Source organism: Papaver somniferum, chromosome 9 (assembly GCF_003573695.1).
Source record: "Papaver somniferum cultivar HN1 chromosome 9, ASM357369v1, whole genome shotgun sequence".
In the NCBI taxonomy this organism is placed as follows: domain Eukaryota; kingdom Viridiplantae; phylum Streptophyta; class Magnoliopsida; order Ranunculales; family Papaveraceae; genus Papaver; species Papaver somniferum.
The window spans coordinates 78,168,000-78,187,817 of NC_039366.1; the positions used below are offsets into that span (position 1 = coordinate 78,168,000).

Here is a 19,818-nt window from a genome sequence, read left to right on the forward strand (position 1 = left end):
GAGGTGGGATACCATCAAATGAGTTCTTCTAACCCCACACTTATTATTCCATTGTGTTTGTCATTTTATTTTATCTTTATCTAATTCTAGTTCTTTACTCGTGCGATGCTTAAATTTTTTTGCAAAAAAATCTATTACCTCCGTCAAAAAGATAGGCTTGTTTCATATACAATTATCTCTAGATGAGGCAATATCCGTTGACATATTTGAACTGGCATCATCAAACAATTTACATCATTTTCTTTGTGAGTTTGTTTTCTTATGAGTGAGTTTTCTAATTTAATAAATCTCTGTGATAATATGTTTTTCTCTTTGAACACTACTCTTCTAATAAGTGAGCGCTTTTTTGAACATATAATCTTATCGTACCAGTTTCACTGTCAAAGCCGGTGGTGTTATTTGTTTCGACTTATGTTTACTTTTTTTGGGACTACCGACCGGAAGGCCCGAAGGGCCTGAAGGGAGGGAGTTCCTTTTATGTCCATTTTTTTGTAAAATGAAACTTAACACAAATGTCCAATTTGATAAAACGATTGGATTTGGTGAGGCTTTTTTTGGTGAAGCCTTTTTACATAATTCCCTATGTATCTTATTTTTCCTTATGTATCCTATCTTTTCAAGGGTATAATTGAAATCAAATTTTAATATAACATATCTAAAAATTCGTTCCTTGGAATTTTACAAATTTTATCTCATTGGAAAGGTTTTAAAAAACAATGAGTACAAACAACAATACCAAATTTAGAGTTTTTTACGAAAAATTCAGAGGTATTTATCATTTTAGGCACAATTTTAGAAAATTATGTATATCTATTATGCAAACCATCACAAAGAATACATAATACTTTATGTAGCCATATTTTGGTTGATTTTTGACTCAAAAGGCAATGTATAAAAGAGAAAAACAGTTGTTCCCCCAATATGGTGTAGAGCCGTGAGGTACAAAGTGTGCTCAATTATAGTAGAGACACATAAAAGAACCAAAACTTGTTATAGAAAACAAGCAAAAAAACCAACAAAAATCCTGTAAAGGAATTATACAGGGCCAAGAACTCCATCCCAATTTTCAATCACCTGACTAAGAGAATAACCCTTAAACACTTTTGTTCCTACACACCAGTTATAGATTTGAAGCTTAACCTGCTTAATGATTTGTTGGGGATCATTATACTTTCCACTAAAATGCCTTCCATTCCTCTCCAACCAAATTATCCACCAGATTGCAAAAGGTATTAAATCCCAAATCTTCCTTCTAATGGAGAGATTATTACCCTTCTTCCTATTCCATTCCCATAAAGCCTGTCTCACTGACCCCTGAAACACCCATTGAAAATTATAGCCATGTAGAAAGTAATTCCAAATAATAGATGTAGTCTCACAGTGCAAGAAGATGTGTTGATTAGATTCAACATTCTTTTTGCAAAGCAAACACTCCTTCATCTGGAAAGAATTCCTCAAAGAATCCATTGTTGGAACTATATTATAACAAAGTGTCCAAACAAAGAAAACAACTTTTTGTGGGATTTTAGGATTCCATAAGCTTTTATGTGGAAAAGAGATTAAACCCACATCCTCAATAGACTTATAACACCCTTCTACAATAAAATTATCACCGTACTGCCAAATTATTTGATCCTCCAACTGTGAGTTAATAACTGGTAAAACTGGCAGCAGCTGAGCCACCTCATCTACTTCAGCATCATTCAAAGGTCTACAAAAACCCAAATTCCACCCCTCATCTGCTGTAATACAATCCATGATAATTGCTCCCTTCATTCTACTTATCTTGTAAAGTGCTGGAAATAAAATCTTTAAAGAATGCCCATTGACCCACCTATCCTGCCACAACAAAATTCTATCTCCACTATTGATCTGCAAATTAGTACTGGCTACTACATGACTTTTACTCTTAAGGATTACAGCCCACAAACTTTTGCCTACAACTTTCTTATTATCAGAAGGATAAAAGGCTTCAGCATTACCTCCAAACTTTTGATTTACAATTTTTCTCCATAAAGCTTTCTTTTCAGTTCCATACCTCCAGATCCTAACATTAAAAGCTTGATTCATCTTCCTTAACTTTTTAATGCCCACACTACCACCTTCTTTAGTTAAAGTCACAGAGCTCCAACGAACCCAACTCTTTTTAGCCTTTGAGCAAGTTGAGCCCCATAAGAAATGCCTCATAATCCTCTCCAGCTGCTTCACCACTGAAATTGGCATCTGAAACAAAGACAAATAATAGATAGGGATACTAGACAGTACACTCTTGATCAACATAAGTCTCCCCCCTTTAGATAAATATCTTCTCTGCCAAGATCTCAATCTCTTTTGAAATCTCTGAATAATAACTTCCCAAACCCCCACAGCTTTAGACTTACTGCCAAGAGGAATCCCCAGATACTTCATAGGAAATGCAGCTAGATTGCAACCAAAACAAGCTGCACATTGCACTGCATTCTGAGCATTCCCCACAACCACAATAGCACTCTTACTTAAATTGACTTTAAGTCCAGAAACTAGCTCAAAATCCAAAAGAATGCTTTTTAAGTTCTGCACCTGCTCAATGTCATCATTTAAGAAAACAATAAGATCATCTGCAAACTGCAAATGATTAATAGTGCATGCATCATCATTGTACACTGGCTTGAAGCCTTCTATCAAACCCAGATAAGCTGCTCTTTTGATCATTAAAGAAAGAACTTCCACCACCATGATGAACAGAAAAGGTAAAATAGCATCACCCTATTTTACCCCCTTTCCACTTCTGAACAAACTAGAAGCAGTGTCATTAATAGCCATGGAATATCTTGTATTAGATATACACCACCTTATCCAACCTCTCCATCTATTACCAAAGCCAAATATGAACATTATATAATCCAGACAATTCCAGTTGATACACTATCAAATGCTTTTTCTAAATCCACCTTCACTACCAGACCTGCAATGCCTTCCCTCTCCCTTGAATCAATGAGCTCAGAAGCAATTAGGATACCATCTGTGATTTACCTACTGTCAACAAAAGCACCTTAAAACTCAGATATAATAGTTGGCAAAACTATCTTAAGTCTTTCAGTTAAGACTTTTGAAATGATTTTATAAACTCCACCTGTCAAACTGATTGGCATGAAATTGTTCATTGAAACAGCACCATCACCCTTTGGAATCAGGATAATATTAGTGCAATTTAACCTCCAATCCAAATTGCCAAATTGCTCAAACTCCCTAAACATCCATTAGATCAAACTGAATAGTGTCCCACACAGCCTTAAAGAACTCCATTATAAATCCATCTGGACCAGGACACTTATTTGTGCCAAAACTCCATATTACTTTATTCACCTCATCCACTTCAAAAGGTTTTTCTAACATAATTGTATGTTGCAGACTCAATGAAGGTAACTCCAAATCATCAAATCTAGGCCTGCACTTCTCATCTTCTTTGAACAAGTTGACATAAAAATTCTTAGCCTCATTATTAATCACTGATTTGTCATGACACATAACACCATCAACTAAATGAGAGTGAATAGAGTTTACTCTTTGATTATATGAAGTATTCTTATGAAAAAATGTGAATTCCTCTCACCATCGGCTAACCATTTCCCTTTTGATCTAGCATGCCACTTCCTAGCCAAATTTAAAGAAGCTTTTTTGTGATCAATTTTTGCTACTTCCCTATCAATAAAATCAACCTGAGACAAGAAACCCATTTCCTCCAAACTGTCCAAAACATCAATTTTAGTCTCAAGTTTATCCACTTCCTTCTGCAAAGAGCCAAACATCTCCCTTCCCCACTGCTTGATAAAAGATTTCAAAACTTGCAATTTTTTGGCAAGAACAAAACTTGGCCTACCATTAAAAGCTAGTCCTAACCACCAGATTCTCATTTGAGCAAGAAAGTCTGGATGAGTCAGATAATAATTTCCAAATCTAAAAGGTGGAGTACCATGAGTACCTACATTTCAGTTTAGCAGGACTGGAGCATGATCAAAAATTGGTCTTCTTAGCCTGAATTGCACCAAAGAAATACACTTATCCTCCCAATCAGCTGTAAAAACAAATCTATCCAACCTTCTCAAAATTGGTTGCCTTTGTGAGTTTGTCCAAGTATAGGAACCACCAGACATTGGAATGTCCATCAAATTATGACGATTTAAAAATCTTTTGAAATTCTTCCTATTCCTCACACAACCACCTGACTGATTCCTCTCAGATTGATGTAAAATAGCATTCCAATCACCCCCTAACAACCAAGGATGAAAATATATTGTTCTTATATCATCTAACTCTTGCCAGAATTGCTCATAATCCAAAGGATCTACAACACCATAAACAACAGTAAATAACCACACAAAACTATCATGGGCATTTTTGAACTGCACAGTAACAGAGAAAGCTCCCAAAAGATGATCTTCCATAACAACTGTAGAGGGATTCCACATTATTATAATACCACCAGACCTCCCCTCAGATGGAAGATAGACATATTCACAACCATTATTACCCCACAATGATATGATCAATTGATCATCTACCAACTCCTTCTTGGTCTCCTGAATAGTTACAATTGACGACTTATTTCTCCTAATCGTATTTCTGACAGCAGTAATTTTGACATCCTCTCCCAAACCCCTGATATTCCATGACAATATTTTATGGTCCATTAACCCCATCATTGTCCCTTGAAACTGAAACACTCGAACTTGAGAAAGAATCACTCTCCCTCAGCACCTGTTCATTATAAGAAGTAACAGTACCTCTAGCTTCTTCTGCGACCCAATCTTCATCTCCTGAGTCATCATCAAAACTCCCCAGATCATCATCTTGATTTCATCATTTTGCTTTACCTGATTTGCACCCTGTAGCTTAAAAAGCATGTTTCTGCAAATCTTCTTGGCAATAGATGACTCACTCTCAATCCCCATCGACTTATTAAAGTTGACCTGCAAATCCACTTTCGCATTAAATTCCTCATCTGATGCTTGAGGAAATGTTTGCATTTCTGCAGCAGACCGACTAGCCGTTACAGGAGATAAAGTTGAATTTGAATTTGAATTCAACGGGTGAGATGTTGATCCATCAAATCTTGATTTTTGAACTCGAGGATACATCCACCGGTTCACTAGTTTCTAGGCCGTGCAAATCCGGGTCTAAATCCGCACCCGAATTTTCCTGATCCGAAAAACCGTTGTGACCCGATATAGTACCAACTTACCAGTTTCATTTGGATCATGGGCACCCATCACCTTCTCACCCGTATTGTGATCCTCATTAACTGAGCGGAGTGAGTCATGAGCAGGCCTGAATGGAGCTCTCTTACACGAGATATAACTCGATGGGCCTCCAAACACCTTCTCGCTCATGTAACGACCCACTCCCAAGTTCAAGTTTGCCTTACTGGCAAAAATAGCTGGAGAACCGGCTGATTTTGTTGCAGAGTCAGTGTTGAAAAAGGGATTTTCCAACCAAAGTGATACTTTCGCATATTTTGGTTGATGCATCAACTAATTTTCCATCGCAACTAATAAAGCGATGTACTCCCTCCGTTTCAAGAAAAGTGATACTTTCACTTTAGGCACGATTCTCGAAAATTGAATGCATAACCATTATGCAAACCACCACAAAGGATGCATAACACATCATGCAACCATATTTTGGCTTATGGATCGATTAATTTTTCCGTTTCTGGAAAAGTGATACTATCACTCTGTTTCAAGAAAAGTGATACTTTCGCTCCGTTTCACTTTTTCTGAAACGGAGCGAAAGTATTAATTTTTTTTGAAACTGAGCGAAAGTATCACTTTTTCTAAAACAATGCGAAAGTATCACCTTTTCTGAAACAGGGTGAACGTAGTCGCAGACAAACCCCATCTTCATATTCTTCTTCGGTCGCCCCTCCCACCGTGACAAACCCCATCTTCAGATTCTTCTTCTGTCGGCCCTCCCACCATGGCAACAGTTATACTAGTTTATAGGAGTGTGATATTAAGTGAGAGTGTGAGATTATTAAGAGATTAGCTTCAAATAATAATCATTTTGGTGAACACATCCTGCCTCAAATGAAATATAACTAAAAGTGGCAGGTGCATAATAGTTCTTAAATAATTGTTAAGTCGATTAGACAAAATATCTGCTTATGTAAGCACTATAGTATATTATAGAGATTGGATGTTCCACCAAAGTTTTTATTAACCCAAAGAATACATTAGTGCTTAAGAGCATCCAATGGAAGCATTAAAATCCAAGAGAATAACCATACCCCATGGAGCTGTGTATGACGTCCAATTGGCACTTTCCAATTTAGACAATTGGTTATATTGTGTGCATCAGAGTTTAAACAACCACTTGGAGTGGAGCTGCTGAGCACACAGGCTCAGGATAGAAACCAAATGAGAAAAATAAAAGAATTAGGTAATTAATAATCCAGTTTCTTTGAGATTATCCAAGACTTGAAAAAACAGGAATGGAGTTTGAAAGAACCCCGATATTCAGTTGAGGTGATTGCGACATCTCAACCGAATGGCAGGAGGAATAGAGGGAGGATTCCTTTTCCTTGGTTGAAATAATAATAAGTAGAGTTTGCGAGGGAGTGAGAGAGTAATGATTTTCTTTCTTTCTTTCTTTCTTTCTTTCTTTCTTTCTTTCTTTCTGGAATTGTAATCTGTAGATACAAGCAAAGAGTTCCTTTTCTAAGCAAAAATTAAAGGGTCATATTCTCAACAGCCTTGACATACATGTCACTGAAAAACCCTTCTTTATGCTTTTGTTTGTTTTTTTATTATGTCTTCTTTTTTTCATTACAAGTTGTTTTCATTGCTTGGAAATGAATTCAATCTGAATTTTTGAAAGCAAACCACTCCTCCTCCTCCTCCTCCTAACACTGACTCTCTCCTCAAGGCTGGATTGAAAGTGGAATTTATGTAAGCAATTATATTTTTTGGGCTTTGGAGATATAAATGTTGAGAATTTAATGATCTAACTGTTATCTATGTGTTCATTCATGTCAATAGTGTGAATTCTTAAACGGAGAAAAGAATAACTTAAATTCTTCTCATTCATTGTGTGAATTCTCTCCATTTGTCTTGTCATCTTAATGCAGCATATGTTGGTGGTAGATCTGATGAAATCTTTAAAGTCCTAGTCTAGGTCTCATAGTAGTAGTGATGACAGTTAATGCTGTTGTGAATTCTACATTTAAACCTTTCCTTTTCATTTATATTTTCACATAAAAAATTCATTCTCTTTGTTCATCTTGTAAATATATATGAGAGATTGTTTTGTTTACCTGTCATGAAGATTATTAAAGAAAAGGAGATGAAATCAAAAATGGAGGAATACCAAGTGATTGAACAGATAGGAAGAGGAGCTTTTGGAGCTGCATTTCTTGTTCTCCATAAATCAGACAACAAGAAGTAAGTAACTCGTTATCGCTCTCGCTCTCTATCCATTCCGTCTGTGATCATGTTGTCTTATGTTCCTCTGTCCAAGTATTCGCAAGTCCGAAACCATGCAACTAAATCAATTCCATAGAAACAATTAGTTTGAATCATTCTAGAATTCATTTCTTTAAGTAAACATACATCCAGAAGTCTATTTGGATCCTGCTGGATTTTAATTTTGTAGTTCAGTTGCTTTGAACAGCACATACTATAGGGTCTTTTGAGTTTGTTTTTTCTTTCTCAATTCATTTTTTCTGGTATCTGTTAACTTTGTTCTGCAGTTCTTTCTTCCTCCATATGGCTAGTTACAGAAGGTATAGAAAAAGGACATTGCTTGTATTCTAATTTCATTTGTTGGTTGTCTTACTCCTACCCACTGTCAAGGATTTTGATACAAGTTGGTAAAAATTGCCAACTGAAAAAGATACTCTTTGGGCCCATACTAGTGAAAAAAGATTATTCCTTTGGCCCCATCCAATCCAATCCAATCCAATCCAATCCAATGGCTTCAGAGACCAACTGTACATCTGGTAGACTCATTCACATTTCACATGTAGACCAATAAAAAGTAAACATCCAAGAACATGAGTAAGGAAAAAGAAAACAGGAAAAAACTGCAACATAATTATTCTATTTGTTTTCCAGTATGATATCGACTTTGTTTTGTTGGTAGGTATGTTTTGAAGAAGATTCAGTTGGCTAAGCAAACAGAGAAGTTCAAGCACACAGCACACCAGGAGGTGTGTCCCATTCCAGAGCTTTACTCTATTAACTTTTCAACAGTCTCACTGTTTTCTTAGTGGAAGAGTCAGCAGACATAAGTTAGGCAATGTTGCAATTGTCTTTTGGCCTTCCATTTTCCTTTTCTTGCTTCTAACTTTAAATCCTTAACTTGTGGCAGATGAACTTGATGGCAAAGCTAAATAATCCATATATTGTAGGATACAAGGATGCTTGGGTGGAAAAAGTACTAGCTCTCTTTCTCTTGCATTCTTAACTGTTTAACTTACAGGAATAATATCAATACCAAAATTTGCAACACTAATTCTAAGCTAATAAAACTTATATATCTTCTCCAGGAATGTTGTGTTTGCATTGTAACAAGCTTCTGTGAAGGCGGTGACATGTAAGGAGTTATCCCATAATCTTTGTTGAAAATTTTCCTCTTTTTTTGTTCTTCCGGAAGTGATCCAAATTTTTCACAATGTCGTAGGGCTGAGGTTATAAAGAAGGCCAGAGGAGCATTTGTTCCAGAAAAGGTAATACAAAAACAAAGAGACAAAGAAAATAATAAAAAGACGATCAACTATCTAAACCCCAAGACAAATTCGAGTTACTCCCTGTGATACCTTTGTTTATCTGTCTGCATCTAATGTGTGTTTTTCCTTCCTTTTTGGGTTCCCTCAGAAGCTCTGCAAATGGCTGACCCAGTTGTTGTTAGCCGTGGACTACCTGCACTCAAACCGTGTTCTCCACAGGGATCTCAAGGTATGTGCATTTGTTCGGTTGAGAACATCAGTCAAAAGGAACTATTTCTCCCCATTTTAACAGAAGTCGATATGCATGTTGCAGTGCTCGAACATATTTCTAACGAAGGACAATGACATAAGGCTTGGTAAGACGGTCTTCTCCAATTTCATTCTGCTTACATATAATTGGCCCACTATGTCATAAAGCACTCTAAATTATAGGACATGACAGATACTCTTTCCTGCGATTTGGTTTCGAATCTATTGCCTTCTAACAGGTGTTTTTTTTTCTCCTACATTGGAAGTACAGGTGATTTTGGACTAGCAAAATTACTCAACAAAGATGACCTTACTTCCTCGGTAAGATGCTAAGGTTTTCCTTTTAATCTTTCTAACAACCAAAGCATAAATATGGACTTGGAACATTAACACGGGCTGCATTGAAAGAGGAAAAAAAAAACTCTCTAGGAAAGTCCCAAAACTCTCTTGTATTCTGTATAAAACCAAGGAAATAAACTGATCTGTGTCCATTTTCATACACCAAAACAATTTGACACGATGCTTAAACTCTACAATCCAACTTTTGGTAAACAGCATGAAATTTCTCAGATTTCAAACCTACATGTCCCTGATTAGATATAAATGTAAAGCACAATCTTTCAGTTTGAATTATTCATTGAATTATTTATTTCTTGCAGTCTTGACTAAAACTGACAATTTCAGCTGTACTTCATATCTTATGTAGATCGTTGGAACTCCCAATTACATGTGCCCTGAGCTCCTCGCAGATATCCCGTATGGCTATAAATCAGATATCTGGTCTTTAGGTGAAACAAAGCCTGGTGTATGCTTTTAAATTATTAAGCCAAATAAATTCTCTAATTATAGTCTTTCTAACTGAGGAGATCATGCTACTTAATCAGGTTGTTGCATGTTTGAAATTGCTGCACATCAACCTGCCTTTAGAGCTCCAGTAAGTCTTGATTTTGCCCTATTTTCTAGTTTCTTTCAAGTTCCAACCTCACAGTTAGTGAACGTGCCTTTCTAAATTTAAATTGAAGTTGACATACCTAAGTCTTAACATAACTCCATCAAACAGGATATGGCTGGACTGATTAGCAAGATAAATAGATCCTCCATTTCACCACTACCCACCATTTATTCCTCTGATTTGTAAGTTTTCCAGTCTTCTAAAATGAGATTCCACCACTCTTTATGCTAAACTAATTTCATAACGTATAGACCCAGCAGAAATCAAATTACAATACTTGCTATTAACCTGAAAAATGTTTTTGAATCTATGTTACAGGAAAAGGTTAATCAAGAGCATGCTAAGAAAGAGCCCAGAACATAGGCCAACAGTAAGTATCAAAAATATATCCCAACGCATGACCTTTGTCAGTTCTACAATGTCGGCTTCTAACCCACCCCTTTTTTCCCCTACAATTTAGGCTGCAGAACTATTAAGGCATCCCATTTACAACCATACCTTGCTAAATGCAGCAATCTATCTCCTGTCTTTCTCCCCATAAAGTCTGTAAACAATTCTACTGATAAGGCAAAATGCAATCAATGCTCTGGCAAATCTATCAATGGAAAAGAGAACAGTGGCCAGGAGACCACATTGGATACAACAAGAGGTCCAGAAAATGTTGGGACAAACGGTGGTGTAACAGGTTCAGGATCAAGGAGTTCGATCTCTCGTGGCAAAGTAACCTTCTCTAATTGCAAGTTTGATAAAATCGAAACAAAAAAAAGTGGATCCTACAAGCTTTGACAACCAAGTAGCTAACATGAACTTCAAATCGAGAAGTGAACATACAAATGGCGAAGTCATTCTTCAAGGTGCAGAGAAGCGCATAAACAAAAACTGCCTCCAACATAATGGAGATATCAATATTGGAACTGCCTCTAAAAGCAGATCCATGACTCACACAGAAGCTGTAAATCAAGAGGACTGCACCATAACAAATTCAACAGAAGGAATGACTGTAGGGGAAGTCTCGGAGCAAAAAGCTTCCCTGGTGGTTGACAGTCAGGACAGCACAGGAGATTCTGCTAACAGCCCAGGGTCTCACCAGAAAATGGGAATGCTTACCAACAATACAGTCTGTTCCTGCAGATGCCAGACACATTGTGTGTCACCGCTAACTAAGCCAATCATCATCTGTGAGGATATTGGAAAACCAACTTGCGATTTTCTGAAATCAGAAGAGTCTGATGTGCACTCGGTAGGGAGATCAACAGACTACACATCATCGGATACACTACCTCGCGCTGAAGATGAAATGAGACAAGATACTTTGACTCACTTCTCTCCAGAGAAAACTAGGAAGGATGATACTTGTAAAGTTGGAAAGGGTGATAGTGACCTAAATGGTGATAAAAAGGAAGCGGAGTGTGAAACCCTGGCTCTGTAGAGCAAAGGGCAAATGCTCTAGAGTCTTTGCTTGAGCTATGTGCACGATTGTTTCAACAGAATAGGCTAGAAGAACTTGCTGGTGTGCTTAGACCATTTGGGGAATACGTAGTTTCATCAAGAGAAACAGCAATATGGTTGACAAAAAGCCTCATGACTGCACAAAATTTAGGCGGTGGCAACTGATACTGGTTGAATCTGATGTCTTCCCTTTGCGAGTACCATCTCAAAATTTTCCGCATACATGTAATTACGTGACTGTTTAAATCCATGAAGTGGTTTGTTTACTCTATCGTGTATTTTACTTTCATTCTGCATATTTACTGACTGCTGCCTACTTTTACTTGAATTCATGTAGGTTCTAATCGAATGACAAGTACCTGATATCTTGATCATTCTTACTGTTTTGTACTTATATGGACTAGCATCCAAATTAGCAAATCAATACCTTACGAAAAAAGTTTGTAACAAAAACAAACTAGTGATAAAGTAAACTAAGGATTTCCTCTTGCGTCATGACAATTTAATAGGTAACAACAACCTCAGTACCAACAAATCTAAACTCTAGAGCTCCAATTATAATGCCAAGCACAAAGCCTCATTTAGAACATCAAATGTACATCAATGATCCCAGCTAATTAATATTAGGTATGAGATTTTTAACTAGCGAATATGAACTCATAATCAAAAATGTTAGAACTAGAATTTCACTTAATTGTTCATTATAACCACCATAATTTGTTGCAAATGAAGCAATATTTGTGCTCTACGGAATTAAAAGAAGAACTCAAAATAATCTTATTCAACTGCACTCAAACAAGCTATAAGAAGTACAGTAATTGATAGGTACCACCAGATAACAATTTGGACCTAGAAAACCTCGCAGACTACTAAGAAAATAATTACCAAACACATCCTAGACAAAACAAAATCATCTTATCAATACAGTATATGACAATCCAGCCAACAACCCAAATGAACAAAAGAGTGAAATCCCACGTATCCTGACAAATAAGAGATTAAAATTCTTAAGAATTTGAAGATTCAGAGTTAGAACCTGTAACCTTCCCATTTCCTCCATTTTCTTGTAGAACGCCATATGATTTAACGAATTTCTCAGAAGAAACGCCAACGAAAATGGAAATGCAAAAGCTGAAATACTCTGGAACGAAACCGCTGCAAACGGAGAAGCTTGAGTAGCATAAGAAATCCAAGCTCCATAACCTAGATGAACCAGACCAAGAAGAGCTAAAGCTCTACTAAAGTTGAACATGTTCTTCATAGTTGCTTGTAAAACATCTCGGGTTTCATTAGCTAGATTTGATACATCACGTTCCACTGTAGGTCCTTCGATCTCTTGATGTTTGAATTCACGGGTTTCATTAGGGTTTTTGGATTCATCAGCTATAGGGGTTTGGGGTTTATCAGAAACAGACTCATTGGAAGTTGAGAATAATCTAGGGTTAGAGTTTCTAAGAGTTTCACTTAAGAACAAACTAGGATTAGATAGAGTGGGAATCTTGATCAATTTTTCTGAAGAATGGAACTTCGATACAGAACTTGAGTAAGATCTGATGAAAGTATGGTTAGGGTTTAATGGTTTTTGCTGAGTTAAGCCGAGAAATCTAGAGAAGATAGTTGATGAATCTGATAATGGTGAGATTGAATTGGTAGAAGAAAAAGGGATGTTGAGTTTTTGATCAACATAAGAGGTTGGTGATATGAAATTGGGAGAATTAAGCGGTTGTTGAGAGATTAGATAACTGGAATATGAAGAAGAAATTTTAGAACTGAATCTGCGGGAGAGTGCAAGAGAAGAAACCATTTTTACATGTGACCTGCTGTTACCACAGATTTCATCAAGGGACTCCTTTTTAATACGAAACGAGTAGGGGCTGAAAGTCCCAGAAGTCTAGCAAAAAAAAAGAAAAAAAGTAAAGAGGTTAACCCCTAGAGAAGTTTTACTCCTATGCACCGTAGCAAAAAACTCCATTTGCCATGCCAGGTGGCATGGCAAATTATCCGCGCCACTCTGGAAAAACAAGCGATATTCATTATACCGCTGGCGTGCTTTGTAACCCCATCGCTCGATAGATATTCTATCGTTTAACCGCTATTTTATAATGACTATTTCTTCTTACTTCATTCTTATATATGCCCTTTTACTTCATCAAATTACTCGCATCTATTATAACACCCCAAATTTCTAAACAGTGAAAGAGGGTGGTAACACACTGCTAAGTTCCCATATTTATATTTTCTAGTCTTGTGAAAACTACTTCAATCACATGTCAGCAGGTCAAATAGCTAGTGTTGAAACAAAATACATAGATACTCTAACTATATAGAAATATCAAATAGATAGTAAGACCAAACTTCCCATTTGGTCTTATCTCAACAAACGAAAGAAAACTAGATTATCGGGTACGGTTGATACCTAACCAAAAACACATACAGAATGGACAAATGAAAATGGAGGGTATCACATTTTTCCACCTTATAAGAATTTCATCACAAAATTAAGATGATCACACCATTATGAAGATTCGGGTACTTTTCTTTCATTTCAGACTCAAGTTCACACGTCGCTTCTTCGGGACCATGATATTTCATAATATTTTAACAAACCGAATCGTCTTGGTTCGTAGTACTTGCTCCTCTGCATCCAGAATACGAATAGGTGTTTTTTCGTATGTGGCACCATCCTACACTTCCCAGACATTTCCAGACGATGATGTGTGACTCGTCCGATTTGTACAATCGCAATATAGAGATATGAAAAACATTATGAACTTTTCCTATTTGTGCTGGAAACTCAAGTTCATAAGAGACTTCACCAACCCATTTCGTGATCTTGAACTAATATATCTTGGTGCTAACTTACATTTACTACCAAAACGAACTACTTCTTTTCGATGTTTTACACGAAGAAAAACACTTTCACCACATAAAAAGAAAAGGGTCCTCTCTGAAAATGCGGGGGTCTAACAACCTCACCCAATATTTCGATTAGCAATCTGTATGGACTAACTCTAATATACTTTTAAGAGAATCAACTAGACAGTCAGACTCAATCTTAATAAAAAAGTATATCAAGGAGTTAATATCTCTATCTCTTGATTTAAATATTATTCAAGCAATCTGCGAGTCTCGATTAAATACAAGAGATATAAACTTGGATGGTACCAAAGACCAATATCCAAGGATCAATTAATATCCAATCAACAACCAAAGGTTGGATTTCACTATTGATCGATACAACGCACAACCTGTGATATTTCAATTATATAACAAAATATAATGCGGAATAGAAATAACACGGACACCAGAAATTTTGTTAACGAGGAAACCGCAAATGCAGAAACACCCCGAGACCTAGTCCAAATTGAACACCACACTGTATTAATCCGCTACAGACACTAGCCTACTACAAACTAACTTCGGTCTGGACTGTAGTTGAACCCTAATCAATCTCACACTGATTCAAGGTACAGTTGCGCTCCTTACGTCTCTGATCCCAGCATGATACTACGCACTTGATTCCCTTAACTGATCTCACCCACAACCAAGAGTTGCTACGACCCAAAGTCGAAGACTTTAATAAAAAAATCTCTATCACACAGAAAAGTCTACAAGGATAGATAAATCTGTCTCCCACAGATAAACCTAAAAATTTTGTTCTGTCTTTTGATAAAAATCAAGGTGAACAAGAACCAATTGATAAACCGGACTTATATTCCCGAAGAACAGCTAGTATTATCAATCACCTCACAATAATATAAATCGTATGGTAGCGAAACTAGATATTGTGGAATCACAAACGATGAGACGAAGATGTTTGTGATTTCTTTTTATCTTGCCCTATCAGAGATATAATCTCAAGTCAATTATTCAATTGAACTCGTACGATAGAAAATGGCAAGATCAAATCACTCAACTACAAGAGAAGTAGTTTCGTCTGGCTTCACAATCCTAATGAAGTTTTTCAGTCGTTAATTGACAGGGTCTCGAGAAGAAACCTACGATTAAAGGAGAATCGACTCTAGCAAACCAACTAGTATCACACAGGAGGTGTGGGATTAGTTTTGCACAGTTGATAGACGTCTCCTTATATAGTTTTCAAATCAGGGTTTGCAATCTAAGTTACCTTGGTAACAAAGCATTCAATAATCACTGTTAGATGAAAAACCTGATTTATCCAAGCTAATATCTTTCAACTGTTAGATCGAAACTTAGCTTGTCACACAAATGAAATGTATTCATTTAGGTTTGAGTAACCGTACCTAAACGTGTACATTGGTTGGTTCACAAATGGTTGACCAATGGTTAGCCATATGAGTGCTTTCGTATTAACCGTATTCATCTTTCTCATAACTAGTTCAAATGACTCATAAGAACTAGTTCAAGAGTTGTTCAATTGCTTAGGTCTTTATACATAGACACAATTGAAACAAAATCGGTTTGATTCATTTGAATCAATTCATGAACAATATACCCACGGTTTGCAAACATTGCGTTCCTTATAATTTATTGTTTTAAGTCCATGAACTACCGATTTGAGAAATAACTAGCTTGGGTGCGCGTACGGGTATGCGTACCTTAGCTACCGGATTTTGAGTTGGTTTTAGTTTCCAAACTCATCAGACTTTTTCGGGTGAAAAAGTTCCGCCAGTACGTGTACCTAAGGTGACTGGTTTTTGAGTTCGTAAACATCAAACTCAGCAGAATTTCACGGATGTGAATTTCCGCCAGTACGCGTACCCAACCTGTCTCCTTCACCAATACCGCATGCACACATATGCACGCACTTGGTTTCCGGCACATGGATTTATACACTAATGTGCGAACACACTATATGCTTACATCCATAGGTGGTTACATATTCTCAACTCTACATTTCAATCGTTGAAACATTCTTCTATAATGTTATAACAGTCGTTAGACATAAAGAATCGACTATCGTCATCAAAGCTATTTTCAAGATTGAATCGTCATCATGACTTTCATCACGGGTAAAGATGAAGATGGTTAAAGCAAAAGCTTAGCAACACGTATTTCAAGAAAAAGATAGGCGAGTAAACTCGGCTCGAAATAGTAAATGTGTATGTATGAAAACTATGATACTTATACGACTTTTGTCTCAAGAGTATGAGATAGAGTAGATAGACTTTTGAGTGACAAGATGAGTTCAAGCCTCCACATACGTTTTGGTCGGATGAAGTTCCACTGGTTCCTTGAGTAGCTCTTCGTCTTTGCAAGATAATCGCCATGAAGTCTGGAGCTCAACTATTCCTAATTATCCTAGACCGATACTTAGTCATAAGTATACTAGAAATCAAGACATATAGTTTTGATCACTAATATTGACAAACATGCTTGAGATAGCAATGCATGCGAGTTCGACCGAGCAATGCTCTAACAATCTCCCCCTTTGTCAATTTTAGTGACAAAACTATCAATACATATGGATTACAAAATAAATAAAACTTTGTAGCTTCTCGTCCACATGCTTGATCTCCTTGGTGCTTCAACGTTACTTGAAAACTTCGTCTTTTCCAAGTACTCCCATGATTCCATAGATGTTAAATTCAACATCATAGTTGTTGAAGTTCTGTAGCCATAACAATGAGAAAACAAAAGTTCTCGATCATTGTTATACAGTGTCATAGTATTATTACACAACATCAAAGTTCTCATATCACAACTTCGACATCAATACTATGGTGATATGTTTCACTCCCCCTTAGTCAATACTTTCGTCTCAACATGAAAACCACTCCCCCTTACATAATGACCCGTAAAGCATGTAAATCATATGTATTTGTAGTGTGAACTACACATTAATTCTCCCCCTTTTTGTCAATAAAATTGGAAAAGGTACGAAAACGGGATCCTAATGAAATTTCCACGAAGACGCTTCAAGACCAAAGAAAAGTACATATCAACTTGTTTAGATGCAATCATAAAGCCGAGGCTAAATGCATTCATCAAGGAGTTTATAAAGATACAAGATAACCCCTAAATAATTCCACAGCCGCACTCCCCACAAAGATATGGAAATTAAGTGCAAGTTCAAAAGAACTCTCCCCCATTTGATGTCATTCCCAAGAGAACAACAAGAGCTGTTAGAGCATAGCTCGGTCGACCTCGCATGCGTTGCTATATCAAGCATGTTTGTCAATGTTAGTGATCAAAACTATGAGTCTTGATTTCTAATCTATTATAGCTTAGTCTCGGACTAGGATAGAAAAGTGTAGTTGAGCTCAATGACTTCATAGCGATTCATCATACAACGACGAAGATCTACTCAAGGAACCGTGGAACTTCATCAACAAAAAGGTATGTGAAGACTTGAACTTATCTATCACTCAAAAGTCTATCTATTCTATCTCCTACTTCTTATGAGACAAAAAGTCGCATGCTATATAGACTGGATGATACACATTTGACATTTCGAGCTGAGTATTCACTACTTATTTTTTTCTCGAAATCTTGTGTTGGTAAAGCGTTTCGCTTTGATCAAGTTTATCTTCACCTAGTGAAGAAAGTCATGAAAAGTTTCAATTACTTTGAGAATTGCTCTGACGTGAAACGGTCTGTGAATAACGTCTATATAACGTCCTCTGAGAATGTCTCAATGATTGGAATGAGAGTTTAGATCACATAACCATGTATTCCTTAATCCGAAGTTTTCGAACTTTGTTGATTGAGAGAAACCGGAGGAATTGGATTTGCCAAGTCCGCGAACCCAATTCGCGAACTGACGGAAGTTTTCTAACCGAGAATTTCTGCTGGGATTTTCCAAAAACTCGTTTGCATGTTTAGTCCGCGAACTGGAGGAAGTCTCTTTGGGAAGATTTTCTGCTGTGTTTGGAAAACTTTGTCGGTTGCCTTAAGTCCGCGAACTTGTTTGTGAGCTTAATTGGTTATGATCTAAAGATGTGATCCGAACATGAAACTTAAATTACTAAGGAATGCTTTATGCAAACCATGGCTATAAATTTCATGAGCCGATTCATCGAATCGAATCATCTTTGTTTCAATTGTGTCTTGTGTAGTTACATAAGATCTCATAGCAATTGAACAACTCTCTAACTAGTTCATTTGAGTTAATTGAACTAGTTATGGTGAAGAAGAACTAGGTTAATATGAAATGCTCATATGGTTAACCTTTTGGGTTACTATGTTGAACCAACATACACGTACACGTTTGGGCATGGTTTTCACAAACCCAATAAACGTCTACCCAAGTGTGTGTGACAAGCTAAGTTTTCGATCTAACGGTTGAGAAATATTAGCTTGAATCTAAATCAGGTTTTCATCTAACGGTGAATATGGATTGCTTTGTAACTAAGGAAAAACCCTGATTTGAAGGCTATATAAAGGAGACATCTAGCATTGGGCAAGACTAATCCCCACACTTATGTGTGATACTAGTGCGCTCGCTAGAGTCGATTATCCTTTAACCTTTGGTTTTCTTCTCTAAAACCAGGTTAACGACTTAAAGACTTCATTGGGATTGTGAAGCCAGACCGATACTACTTTTATCGTAGTTGTGTGATCTTATCTTGCATATTCTATCGTACGAGTACAATCTTTGATTGGCTTGAGATCGTGAGAGTTCTCCGATAGGCAAGATAAAGAAGTCACAAACATCTTCGTCTCACTGTTTGTGATTCCTCGACAAACCGCTTGTGTAGTCAAGAAGGATTGTTGAGAGGTGATTGATTAATCTAGGATGTTCTTCGGGAATATAAGACCGGATTATCAATTGGTTCCTGTTCACCTTGATTTATATCTTAAGACGGAACAAAACCTAGGGTTTTTCTGTGGGAGACAGATTTATCCTTTGATAGACTTTTCTGTGTGAGACATATTTGTTTATTATCAAGTCTGCGATTTTGGGTTGCAGCAACTCTTAGTTGTGGGTAAGATCAGCTAAGGGAATCAAGTGCGCAGTATCCTGCTGGAATGAGTGGCGTAGGAGTACAACGGTATCTTGAATTAGTGGGAGACTGATTGGGGTTCAACTATAGTCCAGTCTGAAGTTAGCTTGGAGTAGGCTAGTGTCTGTAGCAGCTTAATACAATGTGTATTCAATCTGGACTAGGTCTCGGGGGTTTTCTGCATTTGCGGTTTCCTCGTTAACAAAACTTCTGGTGTCTGTGTTATTTCTTTTCCACATTATATTTTATATAATTGAAATAATACAGGTTGTGCGTTAAGATCATCAATTGGAAATCCAACCTTTGGTTGTTGATTGATATTGATTGATCCTTGGATATTGGTCTTTGGTACCGTCCAAGTTATTCCTTGTGTTTGATTAAAGACTCGCTATTGTTTTAGCTTGAGTAAATCAAAACAAGTGAGAGATATTGACTCCTTGAGATACTTTAATCTAGATTGAGTCTAAATGTCTAGTTGATTCTCTAGCAAAGTATTTCGGAGTTAGTCCATACAGATTGCTAAGTGAAATATTGGGTGG

At 36.8% G+C, this 19,818-nt stretch overlaps 1 protein-coding gene and 1 pseudogene across 1 annotated transcript; one reads left to right on the forward strand and one right to left on the reverse strand.

The window, feature by feature from the left end:
• Positions 1-6,338: 6,338 nt before the first annotated feature.
• Positions 6,339-11,625, forward strand: LOC113311106 (annotated as a pseudogene).
• Positions 11,626-12,264: 639 nt separating this feature from the next.
• LOC113312181 lies at positions 12,265-13,158 on the reverse strand. The gene has a single exon (XM_026560934.1). It carries the CDS (start codon positions 13,156-13,158, stop codon positions 12,265-12,267), a length of 894 nt encoding a protein of 297 aa, XP_026416719.1.
• Positions 13,159-19,818: the final 6,660 nt, after the last annotated feature.

What these genes read in the sequence shown, in the direction of transcription:
- LOC113312181 (XM_026560934.1), bottom strand. Translation starts at nt 13,158, where the DNA reads ATGGTTTCTTCTCTTGCACTCTCCCGCAGATTCAGTTCTAAAATTTCT.